Here is a 26,543-nt window from a genome sequence, read left to right on the forward strand (position 1 = left end):
CTTTGAGGACTGAACAGAAGCACCTTCTTAAGGACTACCTTCAAGGGGAAACGGCTGAACTCCTTTTCACCAGTGATAAGGCTGATGGAGTAAACGGTCTCTCTACAAGACCTGTTCCCTTTGCTTTTGTTGGAGACCTCACAGAGATGGTATTGGATTATTTGGATCGACACCAACGGTAAGAGGTTAATAACTGTGCACAAGCATGAAAAAGATTTTGCCTTACAAGTAAAATCAGCAAAGAGACACCTAGTGTCTGCTATCTGAAGGGGAAAAACACTTAAATTTTTGACAGCCTATAGCTGTTCCAAAAACAGATGAGTTAACATAAAATATGCATTAATCAGGGCTCGTCAATGTCTCTTCCAACAGAAATGGTACTCTGACGTGGCATGGGGGAGTTATTCCTGAGGATGAAGTATGGATAAAAGTCGGGGGGGGGGGATAAGGGTGGCTCTTCCTTCAAAATGGCATTCCAAATTGTCAACGTTGAGCACCCAAACTCCCTTCGAAACACTGTGGTGTTTGCCTGCTTTGAGGCGAAAGACTCCCTGGCGAACATCCAACGGGTCCTCCCTCCAACCTTCCAACAGATTGCAAAACTGGGATCTGCAAAGTGGCAGTGAGCTGGTTTTAGTTTTTATAAAAATTGTGGTGCAATGAAAGTTTAGTATAATATACAGCACATACATACACACAGCTCTTTTTTCGATTTTAGAATATGAGAAATAATGTGTGTGTTTCAAATTGACTTCATGCGCAACAATATGTAAATACACAGTCGCTAATTTTTGTGTTTGAATTTGCCACTTATCTTTCACTCTTTAGACAGCGGTCAATTCGCTTGTTCTGCTTCGGTGACTATGAATTACTGACCAAGTTGTATGGCATATGTGGATGTAATGGTAAGTTTAAGCAAGGAAGAGTGAAGCATTGGTAATCCAAACAATATTTTATTGACTGACCTCATTCAACGTACATATACATATTCTCAACAAGATTTCATCTTGACGTGCTGGTTCACTTCCTCAGATTGACAGCAGCTGGTCTGCAGAACGGAAACCATAGAATGAGAAAATCTTTAAATACATGCATTAACTAAAAGTTTGCCTTTTACATTTTGCCCAACTCGCCACTGCTGTTTGTACTGTACAGCTAGCAAAGCACAAATGAATGAGTCTTGGACAGAGAGAGATGCATATCCATCACGTACAATCGAATCAATTGAAGCCAACTACGATCGCTTCCTGCAAGATGGAGGAAACCAGCATCGTGCTAAGGATGTTTCTTGTAGCATTGTTCACCGTCCTCTTATGCCGATTGCTATTGACCATGTAAGTTATTGGAGGTAACATTGTACAGAATGTTCAAGAGCATGTTATTTTTGTTCTCTTTTGTTTAAAAACATTTAATTTTTGCTGTCATACTTAGGTCATCCTGCCAACACTGCATATTTCGCTTGGTGTCTTCAAGAAATTGTTCGATGCTTTTGAAAGTGCTTGTCACAGAGTGGACATGCAGTTATTTCAGGTTCGTGTGGCAACAGAGGGCCAAGAGCAGAAAAATTACTTTGACTATCGCATCCGTAATGAAATAGAGCGACAACAAAAAATCCAGAAAGACCTCGAGGAGAAACGATTACAGCTGATTGATGCTGAAGATGAACTACCCCTACATGTGCTTCGGACTACAAAAGAAGACATGGATGGTGCTTTCCTCGAGATAGCAAACAAGGCCTTCCGACTTCAAGTTGAGATTTCAAGACTGGTAAAGAAAGAAAATCAATCTGTACCCTGAAAATGACTACCCCAAAAAGACCGTGTTTCACATTAACACGTTACATTCATATCATTCAATAGGAGAAAGAGGCTAAAACAGTGGAACTTCCATTTGCCACTGGACCAATTGCAAGCTCTTTGGACACCATTCTTCAGCAACATCGAGTGCAGAGACAAGCTTACCATGGAAAAGCCTTCGTTGGCAATCATGTCCACAAGTGCTGCGAGGTAATATGAGATTATCTTAAAGTTTTGATATGTATTAGCATGTTCTTTGATGCTATCAAATGCCAGCATAATGTTACTCACATGAACTGCACAGTAACTGCATGAAAAACACCATTGGTTCTGTTTCCATTGAACAGCCCCTTGTTATAAAAGCACTCACCGCTGTTCCCCTTGAGGTGGCTGAGAAAAGCCTGACAGATGACATCCCCTTGGCAGCACATGACAAACTGCGACGTGAAGCTGCTCACATTGGAGTACACTTCCAGGAGCTCTTCATGAAGTTTGCCGATGTTCATAAGGGCATAAACCACAGCTCTGCAGTAACGCAACAGCAGATAAACTGCATTGGTATGTACACAAATCAAAGTTGTTTCACCAGAAAAAATGCAGAAATTCTTACCTCATAAATTTCCTGCTTTCACTATTTAGAAACATTAAACATTCCTTATTGTTTTGCAATTCTGTTTACAGAGACAAGTATAAGGGACTTCATGGCAGCCTACAGACAGCTTTTCCCAGATCTAATTACTCCGAAACTTCACCTGCTGGAAGATCATGCAGTTGAGCAATTAACTAGATCCAAAGTGGGGTTTGGGTTACTAAATGAACAAGGGGGGGAACTGATACATACAGAATTCAACCGTACCGGGAGGGTTGTACAAGGGATGAGGGGAGAACTGCAGAAGCTCATGGCCATTATGCGCCGCCATCATGTTGCCACAACTCCTGAAGTTGGAAGGAACCTTCCAATACCTGAAAACACAATAAGAAAGCAATACACTGCACTAAAACGTGAAACGAGTGGACCACCACATTTCTTAAAGTCGAGCCAAACCTTGTCATAGTTAACTTTATTTACATGGTAATTGGATTGATTTCACAATACTTCCCTTTGTTTGTTTTATTGGTTGCACACTTTACATGCAGTATCGCATGTATTACATGTATGTGCTGTATGTATGCATGTACATGTACACTGTGCATGCAGTGTTCTGGCGATAATGTCACCCATTCAGCCTGGGAGTGCGAACGGCCAAAAGGAGATTTTCTGTGGGTTGGGAAACGCAGGATCTTTTTATTCATTTTGCAGTCTCAAGTAGTAGGGTAAACATTAAATTCGTGATTTTTGAAATGGTTATTGTTGTTTTTAAATAATGGTCCATATCTAAATAAAATAACATACCCCTGCCTACATAGGTTGACCATGTAAACACGTGACTGCAGAACTGCAATTTCACTTCTTATCCTGGCAGCCATGACAGCCCAAGAGTATAAATTAAAAGGTCACAAAATTTCATTGAAAATGTACATTTGTCTTGTATATGAATAAACACAGATAAATGCGTAAAAGGTAATAAAGTACTCTTTATGTTTCCTTCGAAAATTAAAGCCAAGTTTCACGGTACAAAATTAGAGGAACAGTCATTGTACATCAAAGGCCTACTACATCATTTGCAAATGTATGTACCGCATGTGACGAGTTCGGGTAAAATCTTCATACAACAGTCGTAAACAACTCTTGTGGTTTGTCAGTGCGTTAAAACAAGCCCACGCTACAACTGTTTCATGTTTCAATATCCGAATCGCATTGCTTTATGTTTATACAGCATAAGAAAATTGGACGCTCATGCTCATAAAAAGTATTTAATTTGTATATTTACCTTCAAAGTCCTCCGTCTGACCATCTAGAATCACGTCTGTAAGTGTCCACATGTGCTGCACGATCGACACGCCATGCATGTGTCAGCGACTCGAAACGAATTTTACACCTTCAGTTGATGACGGAATTTGTACAAAATAATGCGGGCCTACATTTGTTGTTCACATCATACAAAGAATGATGTCCAATCAGTCAGTAACATCACTGATTCAATCCTAAAACCACTTTATTTCTCTTCAATACGTGACTTTTTTCGCAGAGAAAATTACGACACACAGAGATATCCCATACATCCGTAAGTGCGGTGTCCCGTATATTACAGGTGCAAGATGCTGGCACTGTACACAACAGATTACGACGGTTCCTGGTACACGGCTTCGTTGGCGCTTTTAAAACCTTATATGGTCATATGTTCAATATTTCATTAGGAAAAAACCACTCAAACTTTTGCTTTTTCAGCGGGGCATTTAAATCCCCGAATGCAACAAAAGGACGCCTATGCATAATGCATGAGGCACGCAGCTGCGCGATCATGTGATTAAGCGCTAGCTAGATTTGACCAACACAGGGGCGTGTTATTTTAAGTGTGAAACGCCGTGTCGCCCTAATAGGCATGGGAAAAAAGTAGTAAGCTTCCATCCTACTGCTGTTTCATTTCTCAGTAACAGTCAAGAGAAAAAAAGGAGTAAGTTGTCACCCTAAGCTGTTTCAACTTTCAGTAATAGACCACAGACAAACAAAACAGGAAAGAGTAATGGCAAACCAGCTGGATGTTAACACAATGGCTTTAGGCTTTACTACAAACATTCCATGTCTTTCAACAAAACCAAAACCTCAGACCCATGGGGGGGCAAAGGACTGAATGGCTATACCAGAAATGAGTCAGCAGCTGGCTGAACACATCAAAGAGACACCGACTGCTGTCTCTGGGTAGCTCACAGTCATAAATCACTTGCCTGGAGAGTCCAGGCACTGTGGATATAAACAACCCAATCCAGGGACCCAGGGAAGTGTTTTTGTATACATGTCTATGCCACTCCCTCAGGGACCGACTCAGATTTTTCTTTGCCTGGGTCGGGGTGGACTCTGGTGCAAAAGGTGACTAAAATAGGGTGTTCAGCATCTACAGAGATACAAATGAACATGAGGTTTTGCATTTGGGCCGAATTTATTTTTATTACGTAATTACAACAAATTTGATCCCCAATGTAGCAACTCTGCTCTACGCAGATTAAGTCTTAAGTCTCTCTCTCTCACCTGTCAATTCAACAAAGTCTTGATATTGCTTCTCTCGATGCCTTATGTTGCGGAGAGCTTCGCAAACGTCAGTTACTTTCTGTCTTGGCAGCACAATAAAAAATGATTGAGAGTCATTCAATCAATTTTCAACTTTCAAAGGGTGTGTGAATCAGAAACGAACGAGAACGACAGTAGGCGATCGATTTGTGTCTTGGGGAGTGCGAATGTGCGAGGATGTCTTTAAGAAACTGTTGTTTCTCCTCCAGGGCTATGAAGTTTGATGAAGTGAAAGGAATGAGCGCAGGGAGATATCATGGTAAACGTGAAACCATGTGCAAATTTAGCGACGCTGAAGGGGAGTAGTCTTGTCCCTTGATAATATTCTTCGAACAAAACTTCCGCAATAGCTTCTGACTATTCACTGGTGTACGTTCCTCGATTGATATAATACGTAGACACAGGTTACCAATTAGTAGGATTTGTAGGCCATACAAAGTACAGTCGTCTCAAAATGTTCCCACATATCGTGCTCCTTGTGAGAATGAAGGTTGGGAAAGAGACATGAGCATCCTGGATGAAACTTCTGATGAAGAGAGTCAAGAAAGTTCTGATCCCTCTGAGGAAAGTGGGGGAGTCTTCTCCTGCAGATGACACGTCTAATGACGATGTCCAGCAGCTTAGTAGCAGCGACAGTGACGATCGGAGCCCTGTCCCACAAACGAGGGAGAGGAGGGCGTGCAGGGAGAGGGCGGGGAGTAGCAGCACCAAGCCCGCGTAGCGATCAGATTTTATTCTCCGTGCATTGCTTGAAATTCCTTCCGTTGCACGATTAAAAAAACCGCGGTTGCCACATGCGGCGACAATTTGCTGGATGTCTAAAACGAGTGTACGGCTACAAATACCCAAAGCTGCCAGCAAATATTAATTTCTGCCGAATGGAAAACAGATTATTGCAGTCATACGGTCACTGATATTTTCGATGGAATATAAATCAAAGAATAAATTCATTGTTGATATCATTTTAAAATGATGGTATCAGTTTAATTAACATGCATTTAGAATTTATTTCGTGAATGATTTATTAATAACCTTGGTAGTATTTCCACATACTGTTTTGTTTTTACGGCACTACAACTGCATTGCAAGTCAACATGTTGAAAAGGCCGGTAGGATTGATTTTTACTTGTCACTGAGCCACATATTTACTTGAATTCTGTAAATAAGGACAACCCACACCTTTCTTATGCATATGATACAATCATGATGGATTAAATCATACTTCTAGTCTGAGAAATCGGTCATTTGATGTTCCGTGGCTTGTTTAAAGTTATTGCCAGGAACCTGAGGAAGACTGCTGCTGCTACTAATTATATTATTATTAAACATAAGGATAGCATTTTGGAGGAGGGATATAAACTTACGAAGGTTTAGCAGACTAGCTTTGTAGGCCTATGCCTATTTTTGGTTAATTTAAATGCTTCAAATTTAAGAGTAATGTAAGTTACATAGGGTACTTTTTAATTTTATTTTCTCCTTTAATGTGGGAAATTTGGGATTCACGGGAATTAAATAGTTATATGATTTTATTGCAATTCATGTAAAAGAACATTCAGAACTGTAAAAACGTTCTCTTGTGGACCTTTTGACAAAAAGAAAGAGAATCCCCCAAATAGTGGCAGTTCCTAAATGGGTAGTTGACTTTTCGTATTTACATTTTTTTCCTCTCAGTTTGGGGAGGGGGGTTACGTTATGTCTAATATGACTGTTACCAAGGCACATTTCTAAACCAGTATAGGTTACTTTGCTATTAATGTTGATATTCAATGTGGTGATTATTAATAAAAAAAAACTTTATTTTGTTTTCCTCCAGTCGTCCCTTTGGACATGACTTCAGTATCTCACATTTTCAGTTTACTTCAAAGGTGGGTGTGGTTGGAATTGACAGAAGCTAGTGACGTGACTGGGGAATTGGCAAATGGGGGCAGAGACAAGAGTGACAATGTGACCGCATTAGTGCTACATTAGTGACCGCAAGAGGCAGTGGAGGGAAAGCAGCAAAGGAGCAATGGTGGAAAAAAAATGTGGAGGCGGGTGGTGGGAGAAACTGAGGAGGCGATGCCGGGAATATCACAAGCGGTTGCCCTGGAACTGAAAGGGGCAGAAGACCTGGTGATTGAAGGAGCGGCAGAAGTATTGATGGAAGGAGCTGAAACCAGTTTATGAGGCAACTGATGTAATTGCTGACAGAAGCCTAAACATCATAATGTCATCGCTACTGACTAGACAGAATGTGATAGTAATTTTCTTGTGTTTTTTGGAGAATTTTGTTTTCAGAATTACATGTAATGTTTCTGTCAATGTATTGTTTTCGAGACAGGGGTGATGGCAAAGGTGAAAACAGCAAGAAAACAGCAAGAAAGCCTAAACAGCACATGGCAGATAAAAAAGCTAGGCAGAAGGTGTTTTATGAGAAGAAAAAAGCGACTTAAGGTTCATTGTAATTTAATCAACAAGGTTATAAGTCATCGTCTATATCAGACAAGATCCCATTTTCACTGCTCGGCATTTGAAGTAATACATTTTTCTCCTGCGTATTTGCCAGTTCTTCTTGGAGTCGATCAAACAATTCCAGGAGAACTATTTTTCTTTCTCTTCTTTACACTTATCCTCTAATCATCTTCCATTAATGATCCAAGATCTGGTGGGAAGTTGGTCAATTAGTGTTAAAATTCTTTTTCAGTCCCATTGCTGGATTTGTTCCTTATGTCTAGGTTCTTCTTTACTCCTTTTGTTGATACAGGAATAAGTAGTGGGGGTCAGTTTAGTACAATTTGACCTTTGACCCAGAAAAGGGAAAAGGCTATAAATATGCATAAGTATAATAATATTATGACAAATATTGATAAGAAAAGGAATGAGGATAGGGTCAAAAATTATAGTAGATTGACCTTTGGTAAGGGATAGGCATAAGGTAAGACAGTTTGTTACAGATTGACCCTGATATATGGGATAAAATAGGAATAAAGCCTAGCACGGGGTAAAAACTTTTGGTACAATCTTTCCTTATGAAATTATAGCACAACATGATGAAACAGGATGAGTCATATCGTGTGTGATGGCATACTGACTGACCCACCAGGAGGTCCAACGTATTAAGAAGTAGGAAATAAGATGTTGGTACACCATGTAAAAATTCTCTTTTGGGAAAAGGTGTGGTTCTGAGAAGAACCGGTGAGTGTTCAACTTGACGTTTTGGCCAGTATGCTCTGGCCGTCCTAAAGAGAATGTGTTGCTGACTCGAGTGGATGCCGTGTAATAAAGGTTGTCTGGAGTCGGTGAGGCGTGATGTGGCTTAGTGGCTTGCTAAGGGTGTACTGGAGCATGTAGGTGTTGGATCCAGTGGAGGATTAGGGGTGCAAATTAGGCGGGAAACTAGTTTAGACGGGAAACTGGGGATGGGTTGGCTTCGGGTAGAGAGGACCCTAACACCAGGGGATGACGGGGGCCTGGGTTTCAGGTATAGAGGACCCTACTGCCCGTGTGGTGGTGGTCTTGGGTGCTAGCAGTGGGCGCCAGATGTCGCTCAGCTTGAATCCGATGTGGGACGGTGTTGTGCCGGAAGATTTCGATTGCCTCCCGGATTCTTCTTGGGTGCCAATGCTTGGTGGGGGCGATGAGTTCTGCGTTGTCCCATTCGATGCGGTGGTCTGATGTGTGTGCATGTTTGATGATTGCTGATTTCTCGTAGTCTCTTCTGCGGCCGTGTGCTCGATGTTCTTGAAGTCTGGTGTGGAGGTTCCTGCCGGTCTCCCCGATGTATACTTGGCCACATTCACAGGGAATGCGGTATACACCGGGGCGACTGCTGTGTGTTTGTTTGTCCTTGTGGGTATGAAGTAGGTTCTGTAGTTTGTTGGCACTGAGTGAATGACCCGGATGTCGGCTGCCTGAAGGATCCTGCAGAGTTGGGGCCCAGGAAAGGCGAACATACTGTGGAAACGGGGGGACTTGGGGGCATCAGGTATAGGGGACCCTAACGCCGGGGTAGGTGGGTGGACTTCGGGTATAGGAGACCCTATGGTGCTGTTGGTGGGTTTGGAGAGGTTGATGTGTTTGTCTCCATTGAGTTTGAAAGCCGTCTCGATGTGCTTGAGTTCTTGGTTGAGGTTGCCCTGGTTGCAGATCTCATGGGCTCTGCGAACAAGGGTGCGGTTGACGGACGTCTTCATGGCTGGATGGTGAAAGGATCGCTGATGTAGATACCGGTCGGTGTGGGTAAGTTTGCGGTAGACTCGATGGTTGAGAGTACCGTCCTTCTTTCTCGATAGGTTGACATCGAGAAAGGCGAGTTGGCCGTCTTGCTCTTGTTCCATGGTGAACTTGATGGTGGGGTGTTGTTTGTTGAGGTATGTGAGGAATTCCTGGAGTTGGTCTTGACCCTGGGGCCATATGACGAAAATGTCGTCCACATAGCGTAGCCACAGGGTGGGCTTGAGATCCGCGGTGAGTAGGGATGAGGTTTCAAACTCTTCCATGAAGATGTTAGCTAGGACTGGGGATATAGGAGATCCCATGGAGGTCCCAGTTGTTTGTTTGTAGAACTTGTCTTGGAATTGGAAGTAGCTTGAAGATGTGCAGAGATGGATGAGGTCGACGATCTGGGTGGGTGAGAGGGCTGTGCGGTCAGCGAGGGAGGAGTCGCTGTCCAGACGTTCCTTGGTGATGTGGCAGGCTTCTTTTGTGGGAACATTGGTGAATAAGGACACCACGTCGAAGCTGACCATGATGTCGGTGGGTTGGAGGGTGAGGTTTCTGGTGGTATCCACAAACTGTTTGGAGTTGGAGACGTGGTGGGGTGTATTGCCCACTAGGGGCTGCAGAATGCCGGTGAGGAAGCGGGTGGTCTCGTAAGTGGGTGACCCCCTGGATGCGACGATAGGGCGTAGGGGGACGTCTGGCTTGTGAACCTTGGCCTGCGCGAAGAATCTTGGGCAGGACGAGGCTGACGGGCGAAGGCGACGGTAGAGCGCTGTGGGGATGGAGTCGGAGCGTTGAAGGGCAAGTAGCTTGGCTGCTACTCGCTTCTCGATGACTTGAGTGGGGTCTTTGGGTAGAGGGCGGTATGTACCAGATGAGAGGATGTCATGTACCTTCCTGTTGTAGGATGTTCGGTCTATGACTACGGTGGCGTTGCCTTTATCGGCCGTGATGATGTGGATTGTCTTGTCGTTCCCAAGGTTCTTGAGGGCTTCTGCTTCAGGCTTGGTGAGGTTGAACTTGATGGGGTTGGTGTGACGGGTGACTTGGTTGATCTTGACCCTGATGTCATCGGCTGTTTTCTTGTCAAGCTTCCGTAATGCTGGTTCGGTAGCTTGGATGATGTTGGCCGAGGGGATGAAGCGGGGCGGTGTGGCAAAGTTCATGCCTAGGGAGAGGACATCTGTCTCCGTGTTAGACAGGGTGCGTTGACTAAGGTTGATGACATTGTGTCGTCGGAATTCGTCTTGGTTCCGGAGGTGAACTGGTAGTGATGCGGGTGTAGTAGGGTTGCGGGATATAGATGATCCCTTTGCCCCCGCATATTGGAATAAAGATATAGACGATCTCATCTTCCGGTTAGTGAGACGAAGGAATTTCCGGATTTGCTTGTTGCAGGATGTGTTGAACGCATGAAGACTGGAGGACTGGGTGAGGGAGGAGACCTTGATGAAATCTTGATGTCGCAGAGTCGACTTGAGGGTAGCTTTCATGTTGGCGATATCCTTGTCCAGGTGGCCGAGGGTGCATCTGGTATAGCTGATGCGCTCTCGGAGTAGGGCTTGGCTGGCTGACAGTAGGATGCGGTTGGATCTAAGGTTGCGGACTGGGTCGTGGAGTTTGAAGCCTGGTGGGATGATGTTCGAGTCGCGACAACGTTTGAGGAATGTTAGGTTGTTGATAAACCCCGAGCGTCGGATGGAGGAGCGCTCAAAAGACCTAACTTGTCGAACTGAAGTAGGAAGCATAATCCCTAAACAAAAGGACCGTGCGTGCCGCCGGGTTGTGAATGATAATCCCTAGACAATGGAGTGTACATAGTGGGTGAGCTGTGTCGGCGAACTATCGTGTTAATAACGAGCTTTTGTTGTGCGACGGGGAGCGCACTAGTACGGGGGATTACGTGGGCTCGGTGCGTTCTCGCACCCAAGCTCCCCTTGTATGTTGAAGCAGTTTCGTACACGACGCACAACGGGTACGGTATGCGAGGACGCCCTCCACGTTAAAGTGTAAATAGTGTTTACATTCGATTGTGTCTAAAGATGGCGAACCTTCGTAAAAAGGCAGGAGATACTTACCGTTGCTTATTTTTCTCATATATTAGACGATTTAGAATTCGTGCCTTATATGATATGAATGCTCCCACCAATATTGATTAACAGTATGATGGATGTCGTTTCAATTTAGATAGATTCAACGATGATGAATGTAACGGCTATTACAGGTAAGACTAAACAACGAACAGAGGCTAGCCTAGATTTACATAATAGGCACAGCCTTAGAGCCTACTGTTACTAAGGCCTAGACAAGTACATATACTAGTATTAAACTCAATAAATTATTACTAATAACACTAGTCGGAAAGAATTCCCTTGATGGCCATAACGGAAAAAGGGTCATATATCCTCTTAAAAACGTCCTCTGCCGGTTCCATAGGGTTGCCTAGGTATGGCCGTCGGCATGGTCAGTGGAATTCTTCCCCACTAGCCTTAGCGTGACTTTGTTACTTAACTTTGATCCCGATTTCTCCAAATTGCAAAGATCAGAAAACATTTTCGGTGGAAATAAGGCATCTCACATTTGACATGTTTGATTTTGAGGGAAGACTTCCTTTTGAGACAGCCATCCAAAATGAAAAAAAAAATTATACTTAGTAGGAAATTAATATCTTACCATATATAATTGTAAATAATGATGAATCCAATGGTGCACATGAGTGGGTTAAGGTTAGGGTTAGTGTTAGGTCAATATGATGATGTTTAGGTGGCTCTCTCAAGAGGAAGTCTTTCCGATTTTTGTTATTTTCTGACTCGGTGATGATGAACTTCTTATGTACATAACAGACAATTAAATTGTCCAGTGTAAGGTTAGTAACAGTGATATTGTGCATTCTGTACTCCACAGATTCCAGAAAGCTGACATTTTCAGGCTTAACATGCTTTGAGAGTACCACAGATTATCACTTTGGCTAATAATTCAAAAATTGATGGACTGGAGGCCTTGTGCATCACCCTCCAAAGGTATGCGTATACATGTGGATATGGAGACCTCGTGAAGGACTATGGCCGTTCAGTTCCTCAGCTGTGCTTGACTTGCAATTGGATGACCAACTTCATCTTCGACAATCACAATCACCTGGTTTCCTCGTTAGATCAACCTTGGTTATCGCCCCAGTGAGGCCAATATGCAGACCACGTTAGCATCGGCAGGTCATGTATAACGGGCACAAACGGATCCATGCGCTGAAGTTTCAGTCAGTTACAACCCCCAATGGCCTCATAGCCCACATGTACGGACCAGTAGAAGGTAGGAGACATGACGCATATCTTCTGCGTGAATCTGGGCTCTTAACTGAGCTGGAGGCAAGATCATATGATGCAGAAGGGAACACATTGTGTTTATACGGTGATTCTGCCTACCCACTGCGTCCACACCTACAGACTTGTTTCCCTACAGTACGCATATCACCAGAGCAGGAGGCCTTTAACGCTGCCATGTCTAAAGTTTGCATTACTGTTGAGTGGTCATTTGGGGAGATCTTGAACTTCTTCAAATTCACCGATTACAAGAAGTCACAGAAGGTTCTCTTGAGTTCTTGTGGAAAGATGTACATTGTTTCAGGACTGTTGACAAATGCACATACATGTGTGTACAAGAACAATATATCTGACTACTTTGAAATTGACCCTCCATCCCTGGAAGATTACTTTTCAAGTAGTGTAGATGGTTTTTCCATCATTATTTCTGATTCCATTTGTTTGTGCATGTAGTTTTAACAGAATGTTCAACAGTACAATTTTTCCTTCATTTGTTTGAATACATGTACATGTATGTTCAAATGAGTATGTTAAACATGCCAGAACAGGTGGAATGTTATACAGTCTTCCTTGGCTCTTTTGTTGTATGTATAAAAACATGGCATTCATTTGATACCAAAATATGGCCTCTCACCTTATTTAAGATTTGATCTGTAACTGAACCTGTGTCTCTGAAGTTGTGGGGTGTGAAACTTTGCGAGGAAAACAACAAGGTAGATTAAATAAGAAAAAGGAACTTGAAAAACATATGAATGTAAATAACAGACAAGAGGTATATTACATTTCAGATCCTTGAATTGCATATGGATTAGAAGAACGGTACTCATTAAATGTTAACATATTTTTTAACAACCTCTGGACTGGTTTTTCCCTTACACTTTTTTTCTCTCAGTCTTGAATCATTTGAATGTATTTTGGGGAGCTATAAAATTCACATTTAATATATAATATTATATGTATATGCTGGAGCTGTCTACACTATAATTGGTTTTTTGTATGCATTACTGCATCATGGGAAAAAGTAATAATATATTTTGGGCAGCACATCCACATGCACAAATGCAGAAGGCATTACAAAATCATTAAAATTGATGTGAATAACCACGTTTAATTTACGATGGGCTTTGATGTGTCTCTCTTACTGCATGATTTGAATTTAGTTTGTTTGCAGAGAGATATAAGAATTATTACCCAAGATACTCGACATCTTAAAAATCAACACAAAATATCAGGGCCCAAAGTTATTTCAGATAATATGAGTACATGTACGCTATCACCTAGAAGAGCATGAGGTATGAGAAAGTACAGTCAATGAAGATGTGATTACTCATGTTAACATTTTAAAAATTTCAAAAGATAAATAAAACCTGCAAAAGGAATGTATAATGAAAAACATGAACATGAAAATTGCTATAACCATGCATAAAAAATTGCACAACTAACGTCATAAAAAATTATAAAGGTTAAAATTTTGATTTTAGTAAATGTAAATTTCAGATTTATCAATAAAGGTGACCATCAAACAATTCTATGAGCACACAAATCCTTCACAGCTGAAAGGTGAATACATGTATGTGAATTAGTTTAGAAATAACATGAATCCACTCTTTCAATCAGAAAATTGTGAAAAAAAAACCATTGTGGAAAACTGTCAACATAGGCAAGGAAATTATCAATTGCATAAAAGATTTACCGGTATGTGAGAAAAAATACACTGAAAATGAGTGAACACTGGTGACTGTTCACCCAATGTCCTGAAAGATGGCAAAATAATATTGCCAAACTTTAGGGATATTTCATTGAATTTGCTTTGTAACTCTGATGTGGTCCAAAGTAGCAACGTGACTGCTATAAACATCTAAGATCAGCTGCATGTGAAAAAGTATATATTTGGTGCCTCAACAAAATATGACTTCATGTACATTTCTTTATTAACATGAAAGCTAACACACTAAGAAATATAAGAAAGAAGAAAATGTAACACATACTTTTAACTATTAACTATTGATAACGTCAACTTTTTAGCACACATAAAAAACCTTAGTTGTTGAAAAATTACCCTGAAATATATTTCTCACAAGTTAACAGCCCATCTGCTGTACACTAGAATGAAATGATGCAAAGAGAAGAGAATTGACGTGATAAGCATTCAAAGCATCAATGATATTTAATCCTTCTTCACAAAATTGAGAAGTGCCAGCATGAGGGATTGCTACTGTTGGTTTTGCTGTTGTATTTGTTGTTGCTGGAGTATTTGCTACATTAGTTGCTGTTCCTGTTGGATCATTTGCTGCTGTAGTAAAACTCGCTGCTGTTGAAGAGCCTCGTATCTCTGCTCCCTTTCTCTCTCTTCTGCCCTCCTTCTTTCTGCCTCCTCTCTCTTGTACTCCATCTCCTCCTTGTGTAACTGTTGATCTCCCTCTATCTTTTTCTGAAGAAGGCTCAAAGTTTCATTCCCACTGTTCCTCCTCCTTGGCGTGGTACTGTTTTCACCATGATGCCTTAACAACACAGATAGAAAACAAAAAAGCAAGAATAATACCAGGGTAAGGTTAACAGTGAGTGTTTGGATGAAAACAGGAGTAAGTCTGCCCAACTGACAACCAACAATTAATTATCAACATCAAAAATGAAATAGTTTACAACTGCTAATCAGTCATGTTACAGTGCAGTTGTGTTGTATATCGATTGGACAGCAAATCATTGATAGAATTTTTTAATTACCTTTTCTGTGTTTCCCCATAAGTTTCACAGGCACGTTTCCGCATCTCAGCACCGTCACCCTTCTTTTTCTCCTCGTCTCCTCTCTCATTTGGTGCCATCTCGATGTCCTCTTCCTCTTGTATGAGGTCCTCGATGCCCTCCCGTATCCTCTTTTCCTCATCTGTCTCTTCAACTGCTAATCCACTAGCTGCCCTTTCTACCCTATTTTTGTCCTTCACTCGTTCCATGAGATGGCTCATCCGATCGCGAACTGCTCGTCCGTCAACTTTGAAGTCACGAGTCTTCATTGCCTCAGCCACTGCCTTCCAGGCCTTGCCCCTCTCAATGGTCCCCTTCTTAACCAGGTAGGGCCTTGCCAGTATGACCTCACCAATTAGAATGAGGTCTTTGTGATTGTCCCATACCATGCTGAATGAAATTACACCAAAAGAAGGAAAGCAAATCAATGAAAATGGTGTATACAATTATACAATTCAGTGAACATGTTTGTGGCTAAAGTCACAAAAAAGTTATACATTTTAATGGCACTGATGATAGAAAACACTGCAGGAACCGGTGTTTTTCTTGAGAATTTACATCAGACTCTTAACCTTGACATGTAAACATTTGGGATTTCAAAAGAAAAGTAATGTATATTTAAAGTTCACAAGGAAATTTAGATAAACTGCAGTACCACCATTCATGAGCTGTAATGTTATGTCACTTGCATTTAGCAGTTCATCCATGATACACAGGAAAAATAAAAAAGGTAACCTACCGACTGATGTTCTTGTGTTTCCTAGGTGGAACATCATTGACTGGTTGTGGGTCCGTTGTAGCTCTGGTTGTTGTTTGGTCCTGTTGTATCGGGGGAAAATTACAACCAATGTCTAAAAATATTACTAAAATGTTACAATAAAATAAGCTAGTCCAAAATAACATGCAGAATCTAGCTTGAACATTGCTTGCCTAGCAACCACTATTTGAAAATTGAAAGCTTTCAAATTAGTCCTCATTCCTTTTTAGGGTATTAACGGTAATAAATGTACTATAGCATGGGGTAGGCAACTAACCTCATGAACAGTTTAGAGGAAGGAAAACATAATACATTCACTGATCTTTATAGGCCTAAATGCGTTTTTGCCCAGTAAGTTTCCCTCCTGCTTACAAATCCGACTTTCTCCAGTCTGCGTCAAACACATTGAACACGGTATCATTTCATTCTTCATAACAAAAAAAACTGAACATAGGACATCATTTACCGGTAACGTATCGTTGGTTTCCATCTTGCACTGCATTAACACTGCTGTATGTCGATTTCCACGTGTCTGACATCTCGCGTGCACACAACTATGCATAACTCAATGCTCGGCCTTCTATTTTGGACCCAACGTTATTTCCCCTCACGACGGTCCCAGATATATGAGCAGGACGGAGACTTGCAGAATGTCGCGCATGCGCAGAAAAATTTTTGGCTCACATTACCGTACTAGATTTCTCCCGTCGCAAAACGAAAGCTCGCTAATGATTACATTGTGTACGTTGGAAGTGAGCGTTGGTCCACTCAACCTTTGGACACTAAAGGAGGGAGGGTGCCCAAGTGCTAAAGGTCTTGCGTGAATTGTATTTATGCAGCCAAGCCCTGTGCTTGTCACCAGTGTCACAAATGCTTCGGACGGAAGTTTAATCTAGAGAGGCGCATGGGAAATATCTTGAGGAGGAATCGGATATGAAATGAAGCCGACGAAAGCTCAGATTCTGTTGATGAGGTCGATGACAAAACCTCGGACGAAGACAGTTCGGATTTCGAAGACAATGCCGCCTACCAAGATTGGCTGGCTGAAGCTAGAGAAACACATAGGGAGATGATGGATGAAAAATATGTCAACAAAGGCATGGATGAAGATCAGGCCAGGCAGAAGGCAAACAGAAGACCCTCTAAGCAGTCAAACAAGACTTTTTCGACAACTCTAAGGAGTTCCTGTCGTGCTACCTATATTTGCGGGAAAATGAAACTCACAAGGACATTGTGGATGATGTTGAAGGAAAACTTGATAAAGGCATGAACGTCAGCAAAGCCTTGAACAGAGTTTTACCTAAACATGCTGAAAAATTTGCCAGACTGATTCATGACGAAGAGGAGCATGCCTAAACGATAACAGTCTGTAGAGACAAATGGTTCCGAAAAGAATGAGTACATGTAATTCCTTTGAATACAAAGTTAACAAACTTCCGGTAATCACCCTAGTAGTAATTCTTAAAATTAATAAGATAATTATTTTAAAAAATCAATGATGAACGACGGAAAATAAAACGGTACCAGTAGCAACCTACTAGAAACCAATATGTGAAGTCCACTGAACATGTTTTCTGTTATACTTATCGGTATGAATATAGAATAATAATTCTCAGGTCGGATATTGGCCGGAGCTTCTGCACAATATTCCACAGCACGACAACTAAATTTACTCCTTTGCTACGTGTTAAAAATCCCCAACTGACGTCATGCTGCCCCCAAGAATTCTTAATTTTATATAATTCTTTATTTTACATTTAAGTCCCACAATAAAGAGTAATAAGTAAGTAATAAATAAGTAACGCTCCGCTCTGACTGAATTTGTAAAACGTATACATGTACGGGGTATTAAACCACCGTAAAACATCCGTTCAAAGAATTTAAAAATTCTGCCAGAGCCTTAATCAAATACATTCACAGGGAAAAACCGTAAACACTCTAGTTCAAAAGAGTAAAAATTCAGCGAGGGAAAACTAAGTCTTCTCCCGTATCGATCAAATCTTGGTAGCCATAGTAAGATAAACGCAAGACCGTTCGCACGTCGGCACCCTCTCTCCTTTAGTGTCCAAAGGTTAAGTGGACCAACGCTCACTTCAAACGTACACAATGAAATCGTCAAAACGATAGTCCGCCGACACAGCTCACTCACTATGTACAGACCATTGTACTGTATACAGGCACGCACAATCCTTTTGTTTAGGGATTATGCTTCCTACTTCCTAATTACTTTTGGACCTCCTTGTGGGCCAGTCAGTATGCCATCACACACGATATGACTAGTCCTGTTTCACCATGTTGTCCTATGATTTCATAAGCAAGGTAAAATAGTACCAAAAATGTTTACACTGTGCAGGGTCTTATTCCTATTTTATCCCATATACCAAGGTCAACCTGTACTATAATATTTGACCTTTTCCTCATTCTTATTCATATTAGTATATTATTATTATACGTATGCATATTTATGACCTTGTTCCTTTTCTGGGCCAAAGGTCAAATTGTACCAAACTGACCCCCCCCACTACTAGGATATACTTCAGCTTTGGAATTTCCCGTTCAGACGACATTTTATGTATTACATGCCTTTTTTTTCAGCATTTGTTACAAACGAAACAAGGTCTGTGTTCATATTCTTCCGGCCATCAAGACTCTTGTGCAATTTTTTTGTGCTTTGGTTTCATCAGGGAATGCCATCTTCGTACAGTTTCTCCGGCGATTACTTGGGCTGATAACTGCCTCTTGGACCGTTCCATTGATGCTTTCATGTTTGCGTCTGTCATAGTCTTCTCTCGTATCTTTTTTGATATAAAGAAATAATTTAAAATACGTTTTTATATGGATAAAGATTTGAATTCTTTTTCTAACTGCAGGCAGAAGAATTTGCTGCAATATGTGGAGCAACCGTGATAATTGAAATTTACCCAGAGAAGGGAAAACCCTGCTACTTTTCTACTGCTGGAGAAGTCAGAAAGCGGCATTTCATGGGACAGTTTGGTCCTAGTTTTGTTGCATGAGCAAGGGCATCCAAAACCTCAGCTAGAGCTACAGCTTCGGCCAACAATACACCAACAGAAAGGAAGTTGTTACCAGAGGACACCAGGACAGCAGAAGTGGTAGGATTGCCACGAAAGTCAAGCAGCAGGTGTCGTGTTTGTAGTGTAGCTTTTGATAGCAAGAAAGATAAATTACTTAGAAAGGCACACAAACTGGCAGCAACGTGGTTAGGGTGCCAAGAGGAAGACTGCTCGTTTTGGGCACACGTCATGTGTGTCAACATAAAAGTGCCTGCAAGAGGGAGGGTGGGAGACATTGATAAGTTGTATTTAAACGTGTGCCACTTTGATCATTTCATGGGTGATAGTTGCAGAAAAAGATGTGATCCCCTTCATGTGCCTCTCCCCCGAATCCACATTGCCTATGGACGTGTATCTTCTTATGGGTTTCTTTTAACATACCTTCCATGCGCAGTTTGCGTGCCTGTCATTTAGATGAAATGTGGATAATTGATGATTTGTCAAAAATATTATTGTGTATGTATATGTTGTCGTAAGATTACTTTTATTAAACATGTATGTACAGTCAACAGTGCTGTAGGCTTGTGTTGAAACAGACTTGTCAAACGAAACTTTTAAAGGAACTGACTTCACATACAGGTACATGTATCTCAATCTGGAAACTTCACTTGTTGTAATAAAATTGTAACACAATGAAAAAACGTACTTATAACAGTCTGTGCCCGCGGACTATACTCTTTGCAATCTGGTCGCAAGAGGAGGTAACGCAAGTGCTAGAATAAGAGTAAACTCCTTGAACACAGCTGCTAGAGTCACAAGGGTCTCGACAGAAGCCTTTAGTTTAATTCGGTTAATCTCAGTCAAAACTCAATATGCTCAATTTGTTCCAAAATGCTCCAAAGGGCTCCATAAGTCTCCAAAACGCAAAGGTTGTAAGACGCAGAAGGCTCCGTGAAAACGCCTTGCACCCTTCAAAACTCTACAGGGATTCGCTGGGTTCCAGAAATATGACTTAGTTTTTTGGGAAACGTCGGGAAAAGAACGTAAATACGGCTTCCATTTACATGCGGTCCGTTAGTGTGTTCGGGGATTCAACCTGTGCTCCAATAATGGTTGCATGAGGGCGCCGTCACAATGAAAACGAGTAAACTGCATCAACAGTACTGGTTATCTTATGTTGATTTAAACACACATGAGCATTTGTGAGTATGACTGTACAAATTCTTTGAAAAAAGTACATTGTATTGTAATAGTAGTTTGTATTAAAATTAATGGATAAATACCTGATCACGCATATCCCGGTATAGTATATCTTGATATTTTGGGTGGTTTTGGCGATCTGACAAGGTCTCAAATCTGATGCGCCGGCACATTATAGTTGCAACATCGTTGTGGCGCGAGCTCCAACAAGAGCACAAGGGTATGGAGGTAAGTAGTACCATCTGCTGGATGTAATAGTAGTTTGGGTCAACATTCGATTTGCACCAGTCCTAGTATTCTTGCACAGTAGTTACTGTTGCGTTAGCACAGCATTCTCTAACATATGGCAGTAGTAGTTTCTGTGTCAGGCAAAAGTACATTATCTGAACTAAATCCCATGTTTTGTTGTGATTGCTCCCCTTCTTGCAGTTTTTTGGCTTTCCTGCGCTCAATTCAAACGAAGTAAGCAATGTTGCTGACAAAAGCATCCCAACTCAGTTTTAGAAACGACCTAGCGACATTCATTTCCAGTCCCACGATGGGCACCACCCAGTCAAAGTCCCTTACCAGGGGATGTTCTCCATGTAAAACAAAGCAGCGGTGATTATCAGAGTTGATCAGAGAATTATGTGAGGCACTGAAGCCAGATAAATACATAATCCAATATCCCTCATTATTTTGTACGGAAGACCGTCGCATTCCAGAAACCTTTATAGTGTGCTGTATGACGAAGATGGACTACCCAAGCATTTTAACGTTGATGCTTGCTTGCTGTTGGTCCATGTATAGGTGACCAGAGATTAAATTACCTGAAAGATAGCAGATAATAAGTTTATTCAACTGCCTTTGTAATTTTTTCAAATAAAATTCTAAAATGAGCGTGAGTTGGCGAGAGCCAAGAATCTTTGGTGCCGAGCGAGCCTGCTCGACCGCTACATTTGGTGTCAGAAGTGGGATGTTTAAGGGCATAAAATTAAACAGAAAATATTGGTATTGGTGTATATTATTCCCGTAATACCTCCTTTATAGTGAGCTTGCTCGGAAACTTCCTTCAATTGCACATCCGCTGGAGGCGCTATTGGCTAGCGTGTACTCTTCGTCTGTAATGCGTGTCATTACGAGATTCTGTATGAAAGAAAATAATTCGTTATGTGTCATTCAATTTGATTTGTAATTGCACTTCCACTGTTGGGCTACCTGCAGGCATTAGAGTCAGCCCTGTTGTACATTTAAGTATTTGTGGTCTATGTATGTAAATCAGCTGTTGTTATGGCTTGTTTTTAGGTTGCTGGTATGGCTAAACAGGCAAGTGACATGGAGACTTTGCCGTCCCCTTCAGACGGCGAGACAAAAGTATTTGGTGGCACCGACGGTAGTGGTGACACAGACGATGTAGAGATAAAATTGAATAAAATTATGCAGCGGGTAAAACTGCAAGAAATAGAGCTGCGACGTTCCTTTGATGAGTTATCAAGGAGGCGGCAGCAATCTAACAAGTCCCAGGCAGGGAACACACAGGTTATATTGGGTTTGTTTGCACAACCGGATGCAAACAATCCGGAAATTTATTTTGGACTCAATATTTCGGGGCCATTACCCATACCACGTCGAGCAGCGTGTTGGACCAGGTTGTCTACACGTTGACTCCCGTTCCAGCTCCTGGACCCGATGGTACAACGCCTCCAGGAGGCACAATGCGGAGGTCCGATCCTTGGCACGCAAAAACCGCAGCCCCTGCGTCTAGGTCACGCAAAGAGCCCAAAGTAATTGATGGAAGCCCATGGCCCCTGGATAAGGGTGGACAAGTTAATTACATGGATAAATGGATAGATGGTTTGAATGGGGCGGGAAGCCGGCCCAATATTACACCCAACCGGTTCGATGGGAAAACTCCATGGAAGGATTATTGTCGCCAATTTGAGGCCTGCAGATTGGCCAATGGTCGGTATGATAATCAAGCCGCAGTATTTTTGGCTGCAGCTTTGGAGGGTATCGCCCACAAGGCGTTTGGTAATTGGAACAATGAAGGCGGACAACCAGCACTCAAGTATAAGGAGTTGTAAGGGTTGCTCGAGGCCCAGCTCGGGCCGGGTCAAATTGCCGAGAATTCCCTTATGGAACTTAAGTCGCGACGGCAGGGGTCGTATGAGACCATAGGAGAACTTTGGCAGGCAGTCAGAGAACTGACAATGCTTGCTTATCCCGATTTCGATGAAAAGGGCAGAGATCGCTTAGCTGGAGCCCATGTTACTGAAGCTATCGCTCGTAAATCAATCACAGAGGAGTCTCAAAGAGGAAACCTAAGAAATTTAAATATTGTTGGGCGAGTGACAGATCCAACGAATCATAGCTGCACAGCTGCGGGATTACCATATAACCGATCAGGGGAAGCTTGGAGTACTGGTGTCATTTGTGCCCAAGCCCAGAAAGAACGTCTTGCTCTTTTCGTCCATGCATCATGATGCCGCAACAAAACCCACTTCCATGCGAAACCAGACATCATCACCATGGGCGGCTCGGACAAAGTGGATCAAATGTGTTCCCTGTACAACAGTGCCTGCATCACCAAACGCTTGCCCATTGTGGTATTTTATCAAACTCTGAACTTTGCTGTTGTCAACAGCTCCGTCCTGTACCTCCAGCTCAACCCCAATCTGCGTGGTGAGCAAGCAACCCGCCATGACTTCATCCAGTAGCATTTTCATGGCCTTGGTCGACGAACAGTTGATGTTTTGCCTAGCCCATCCCCAGCAAATGCACAATACTACCCTGAAAGCCATGGAAGTGGCCGGATTCAATGTCCAGTACCCACCAAGTAACCCACAGGACCCCGTCAAGTGCCACCACAGCGAACACGTGACTTTTGTCCCCGTGGGGACAAGAGGAAAACAAGACGTCGGTGCGATGAATGTAAAAAACTCGCTTGCCAGGTACACAATGAAAGTCACACTAAAACCAACATCGCCTGTGTCGAGTGCCAGACAAAAGAATGAACCCACTATTTCAATTCTCCACAAGACTCTACAGAGTTGATTCCTCTCTGTGACTGACTTTACTCAAATTTTGCAAAGTCATCTTAGAGACCTCACGTGGCCGCTTTCGGTTGAAAACCACCACTTGCACCAGCAAAGCTTCAGAAAGCTTTCTCCATGCTCTTCCCACTTCTGGGCCATTAGCTGTCTTCAGCGCTGTATGTCTTAGTTGAACTTGCTCCTGTAGGTGTTTCACAATGTCTGCCTCGTGAAAAAAATGTTGCTGAGTCGCGGTGGCGAGATTACTCGCATCAATTACATATGAATATGAAAATATATCCCACACCAAACTGGTTAATGAAAAATACCAAAAGAAGTCAGTTTTGTGTCCTTGCCTACAACTATTGCCTAAAACAGAAAGTCAGTAACGGAGTATCGTAACTTACAAATAATTGGTCTGGAACGTAATTGGCTTCTCCGCAAAGTTGCGGGAAAGCCTTTCTTTTTGTTCTGATTTTTTTTCTTTTTTCGTCATCTATTAACTTTGTACGTGAGTTTTGTACACGCCACTTTTGCCATTAAACGTTGTCGTACATCGTTCAAAGTTGCCACAGGCATACGTGACAGTATAGATGTATGCCAATCAGTGACGTAATAATGACGTCATCATGGGTCAAGTAACGTCATCACAGAATTTCAATGCCCTATATCTACAGATTGTAGATCAAAATTGAGGTGACGTTATACTGACATCATCATGCAATTTTATACATAATTTTGGATTTTTGAACTGTTTTGCCATCTCACTAACGCAACTGATAAATTTAAAATTCTTTTTGCATTAGGTTTGTTGGGCATGTGCACAAAATTTTGAAAAATGTGTGACGTCATGATGGCGTCATCAAATATGTCACTTAAGGCAAAGTTCGATTGTCATGAAACTTGGTGTGTAGGTAGATAATATTCTAGTAATCAAAACCTGAAATGACGATACTTGCCAAAGACTAAGACTATAATAAAATCAAGTGCGCTGGCAAGTATAAGTGTGATGACATCATCATATATCATGTGACGTCATAAAAAAATTCACATTCTTTTTCTAGAAAATGTTAAGTCAGATTCTCTCCAAACTTGGTATAGTTTAAACTTGTACGTACCACGCGTACGTACTATCATTCGCGTAGTATATTCAACACGGTGGCCGATGTAGGCCTATGTATTATTTATTTCACATAGCGCCAGCGTACGTTGACTGGCAACATATGACATGTTGACGCGCATGCGTAGTCAGCTTGCAAATCCCGCATTTGAGCATGCAAAATGTGATTGTACATGCATATGTGCAACGGCATTTCAATTACGCAGTCTACGAAGCCCCAAACGGGACATGCAAAATGTTAAGTTTTGTTAATTGCCTTGAAATATTCATTCGTTCCCTCGAAATAATTTTCGTTTTGAAATTTGGTACATGTACATGGCTAGACAGGCACATGTGTTATAGATTAAAAATTTTGATTAATAGATGTCACTAACGCAATATGGCAAATCTGTTTTTTAATGTATCAAGTTTCTTTGGCATAAAAGCGTATGGATAAAAATTGACGTTATCTCGACGTCATCAGAAAATTGGAGAATTTATGACAATACTTCAAGCGACGTCAGTTCGTTTAGAAGGTTACACACACAAAAATTGTCTGATCAGTGCGCATTCGGGTGGATTTTGGTCATCTTTTAAACAGCGCCTTCCATTGACACATCAGTAATGGTCGTGTGAGAATCATGATTACAAAAAATAAAAAGGATGGGGACGTTAGCTTTGGAACTTTTTACACGAATTTGTTTCGGCCGTGTCCCATCCAAGTTTATGCATGTGTCTAACGTCTCAATATAAACGAGACAAGTACATGAAAGAAATGAGGACGTCATTTTATTTTATTTTATTTATTTATTTATTATTTATCCTGGGGAAACCTCTCAGTGAAACACTGATTTCCAGAGGTGCCCAGCAATTACAATAAAATCAGTTAAATCCATCAAATATGATAAAATACTAAAAATCCAAAATTCAACTGAACTACTTAAAAACACAAATTAAAATCCATGAACCAGCCATGCACACATATTTAAAGCTAAACAGTAACTAATAATTAAAACACCTACACCAAATAAAGAAACTCACAAACAGGTAGGAATTAAACAATAATGATCTGTACGTGTGTTTAAAACTTGACAGTGTTGCGGGTAGTGGGCTCTTAAGAACAGTGGTCAAGGCGTTGAAAGCATAAGCTCCACGAACAATGAATCTGCGTTTACCCGAGTTTGATTTACTGAATGGAATGACTTAGGAACCATGAGAGCCTGACCGAGTATTATAATGATACGAATCAGTGGTATAAATGAAGGAGTTGCACAGTTGCGGTGGTAATTGCATAATTAGACTTTTATAAACCAATATATTCAAATGGAAAGTACGCCTTTCATCCAAAGTATCCCACTCTAATGTCAATAGAACAAGCTCTGTAGGGGTTCTCCGTGGAAGACCGAGGATGAGTCGGCCAGCACTATTCTGAATTTTACTGAGCCCGTTGCGTGCTAGTTTTGAGGAATTTCCCCAGACAGCATCACAGTAATCAAAGTGTGGCAGGATCAATGTTTTATACAACAGGCCTAAAGTATGTTGTGGGAGAACACATTTGAGCCTCCGGAGAATTCCTACGCGTTTGTTGGCTTTTTTAACAAGTGCATCGGTATGATGACTCCAAGTCAAAGATGGGTCCAGCAATACACCTAGATACTTAAATTGACTAACATTGTCAATAGGAGTGTTGCCGATCTGAACATGTAAATTATTCGCCCCTCGGCCTAGTTTAGCTCGAGTACCAAACAGCATACTTTTCGTTTTGTTAGCATTCAAGGTAAGGACATTCATTTGCAACCATTTAGAGATTTCGGCCATATCCCTGTTTAAAACTCTATTTATGCCATCTACAGATTTATCACGAGTGAAAATTGCGGTGTCGTCAGCATATAAAAATATCATAGTATTCCCAGAAACAACACCAGTTATATCATTGATATACAGAATGAAAAGAAGTGGACCCAGTGTAGACCCCTGAGGCACTCCAAAATTAACTCCAGCAGGAGTTGAATACTTGTCACCGATTTTAGTAACTTGCTGCCGTCCTTGTAAATACGATTTAAACCAGTCAAGTTCAAGGCCACGCACTCCAATATCATAACGTTTGTCAATAAGACGACCGTGGTGAACAGTATCGAAAGCCTTCTTTAAGTCCAGAAATACTGCTCCTGTGAAAAAACCCGAGTTCATATTTTCAAGCAAGTAGTCGGTAACTCTCAAAAGACATATTTGAGTGCAGTG

General features: G+C 41.6%; 1 protein-coding gene, 1 long non-coding RNA gene and 2 pseudogenes across 2 annotated transcripts in view; 3 read left to right on the top strand and 1 right to left on the bottom strand.

Annotated features, from left to right (window-relative positions):
- The window catches only part of LOC147797797 (uncharacterized), a 29,739-nt gene extending 9,453 nt beyond the window's left edge, over positions 1-20,286 (top strand). Inside the window, exon 2 of the long non-coding RNA XR_015426913.1 lies at positions 18,849-20,286. This is a non-coding gene — a long non-coding RNA (uncharacterized LOC147797797). The remainder of the gene's footprint in view (positions 1-18,848) is intronic.
- LOC110990110 (uncharacterized) lies at positions 455-2,851 on the top strand. The gene is made up of 7 exons (XM_022254948.2): positions 455-622; positions 829-905; positions 1,156-1,334; positions 1,432-1,767; positions 1,860-2,006; positions 2,144-2,354; positions 2,478-2,851. The coding sequence occupies exons 1-7, from the start codon at positions 468-470 to the stop codon at positions 2,849-2,851; spliced, it is 1,479 nt and encodes a 492-aa protein (XP_022110640.2). The 5' UTR covers positions 455-467.
- On the top strand, positions 11,205-13,377 carry LOC147797798 (uncharacterized; annotated as a pseudogene).
- LOC147797799 (uncharacterized) lies at positions 14,178-15,610 on the bottom strand (annotated as a pseudogene).
- Positions 20,287-26,543: the final 6,257 nt, after the last annotated feature.

The sequence above is a fragment of the Acanthaster planci genome, linkage group LG10, assembly GCF_054643075.1.
Source record: "Acanthaster planci isolate LZ-2023a linkage group LG10, COTS_SCS, whole genome shotgun sequence".
NCBI classification, from domain to species: Eukaryota; Metazoa; Echinodermata; class Asteroidea; order Valvatida; family Acanthasteridae; genus Acanthaster; species Acanthaster planci.

Bases quoted from the DNA above. Each gene is read 5' to 3' on its own strand.
- LOC110990110 (XM_022254948.2), top strand. From the start codon at position 468: ATGGCATTCCAAATTGTCAACGTTGAGCACCCAAACTCCCTTCGAAAC. The intron at 2,007-2,143 runs GTAATATGAGAT...TCCATTGAACAG, and splicing joins ATGTCCACAAGTGCTGCGAG to CCCCTTGTTATAAAAGCACT. The intron at 2,355-2,477 runs GTATGTACACAA...TTCTGTTTACAG, and splicing joins ACAGCAGATAAACTGCATTG to AGACAAGTATAAGGGACTTC.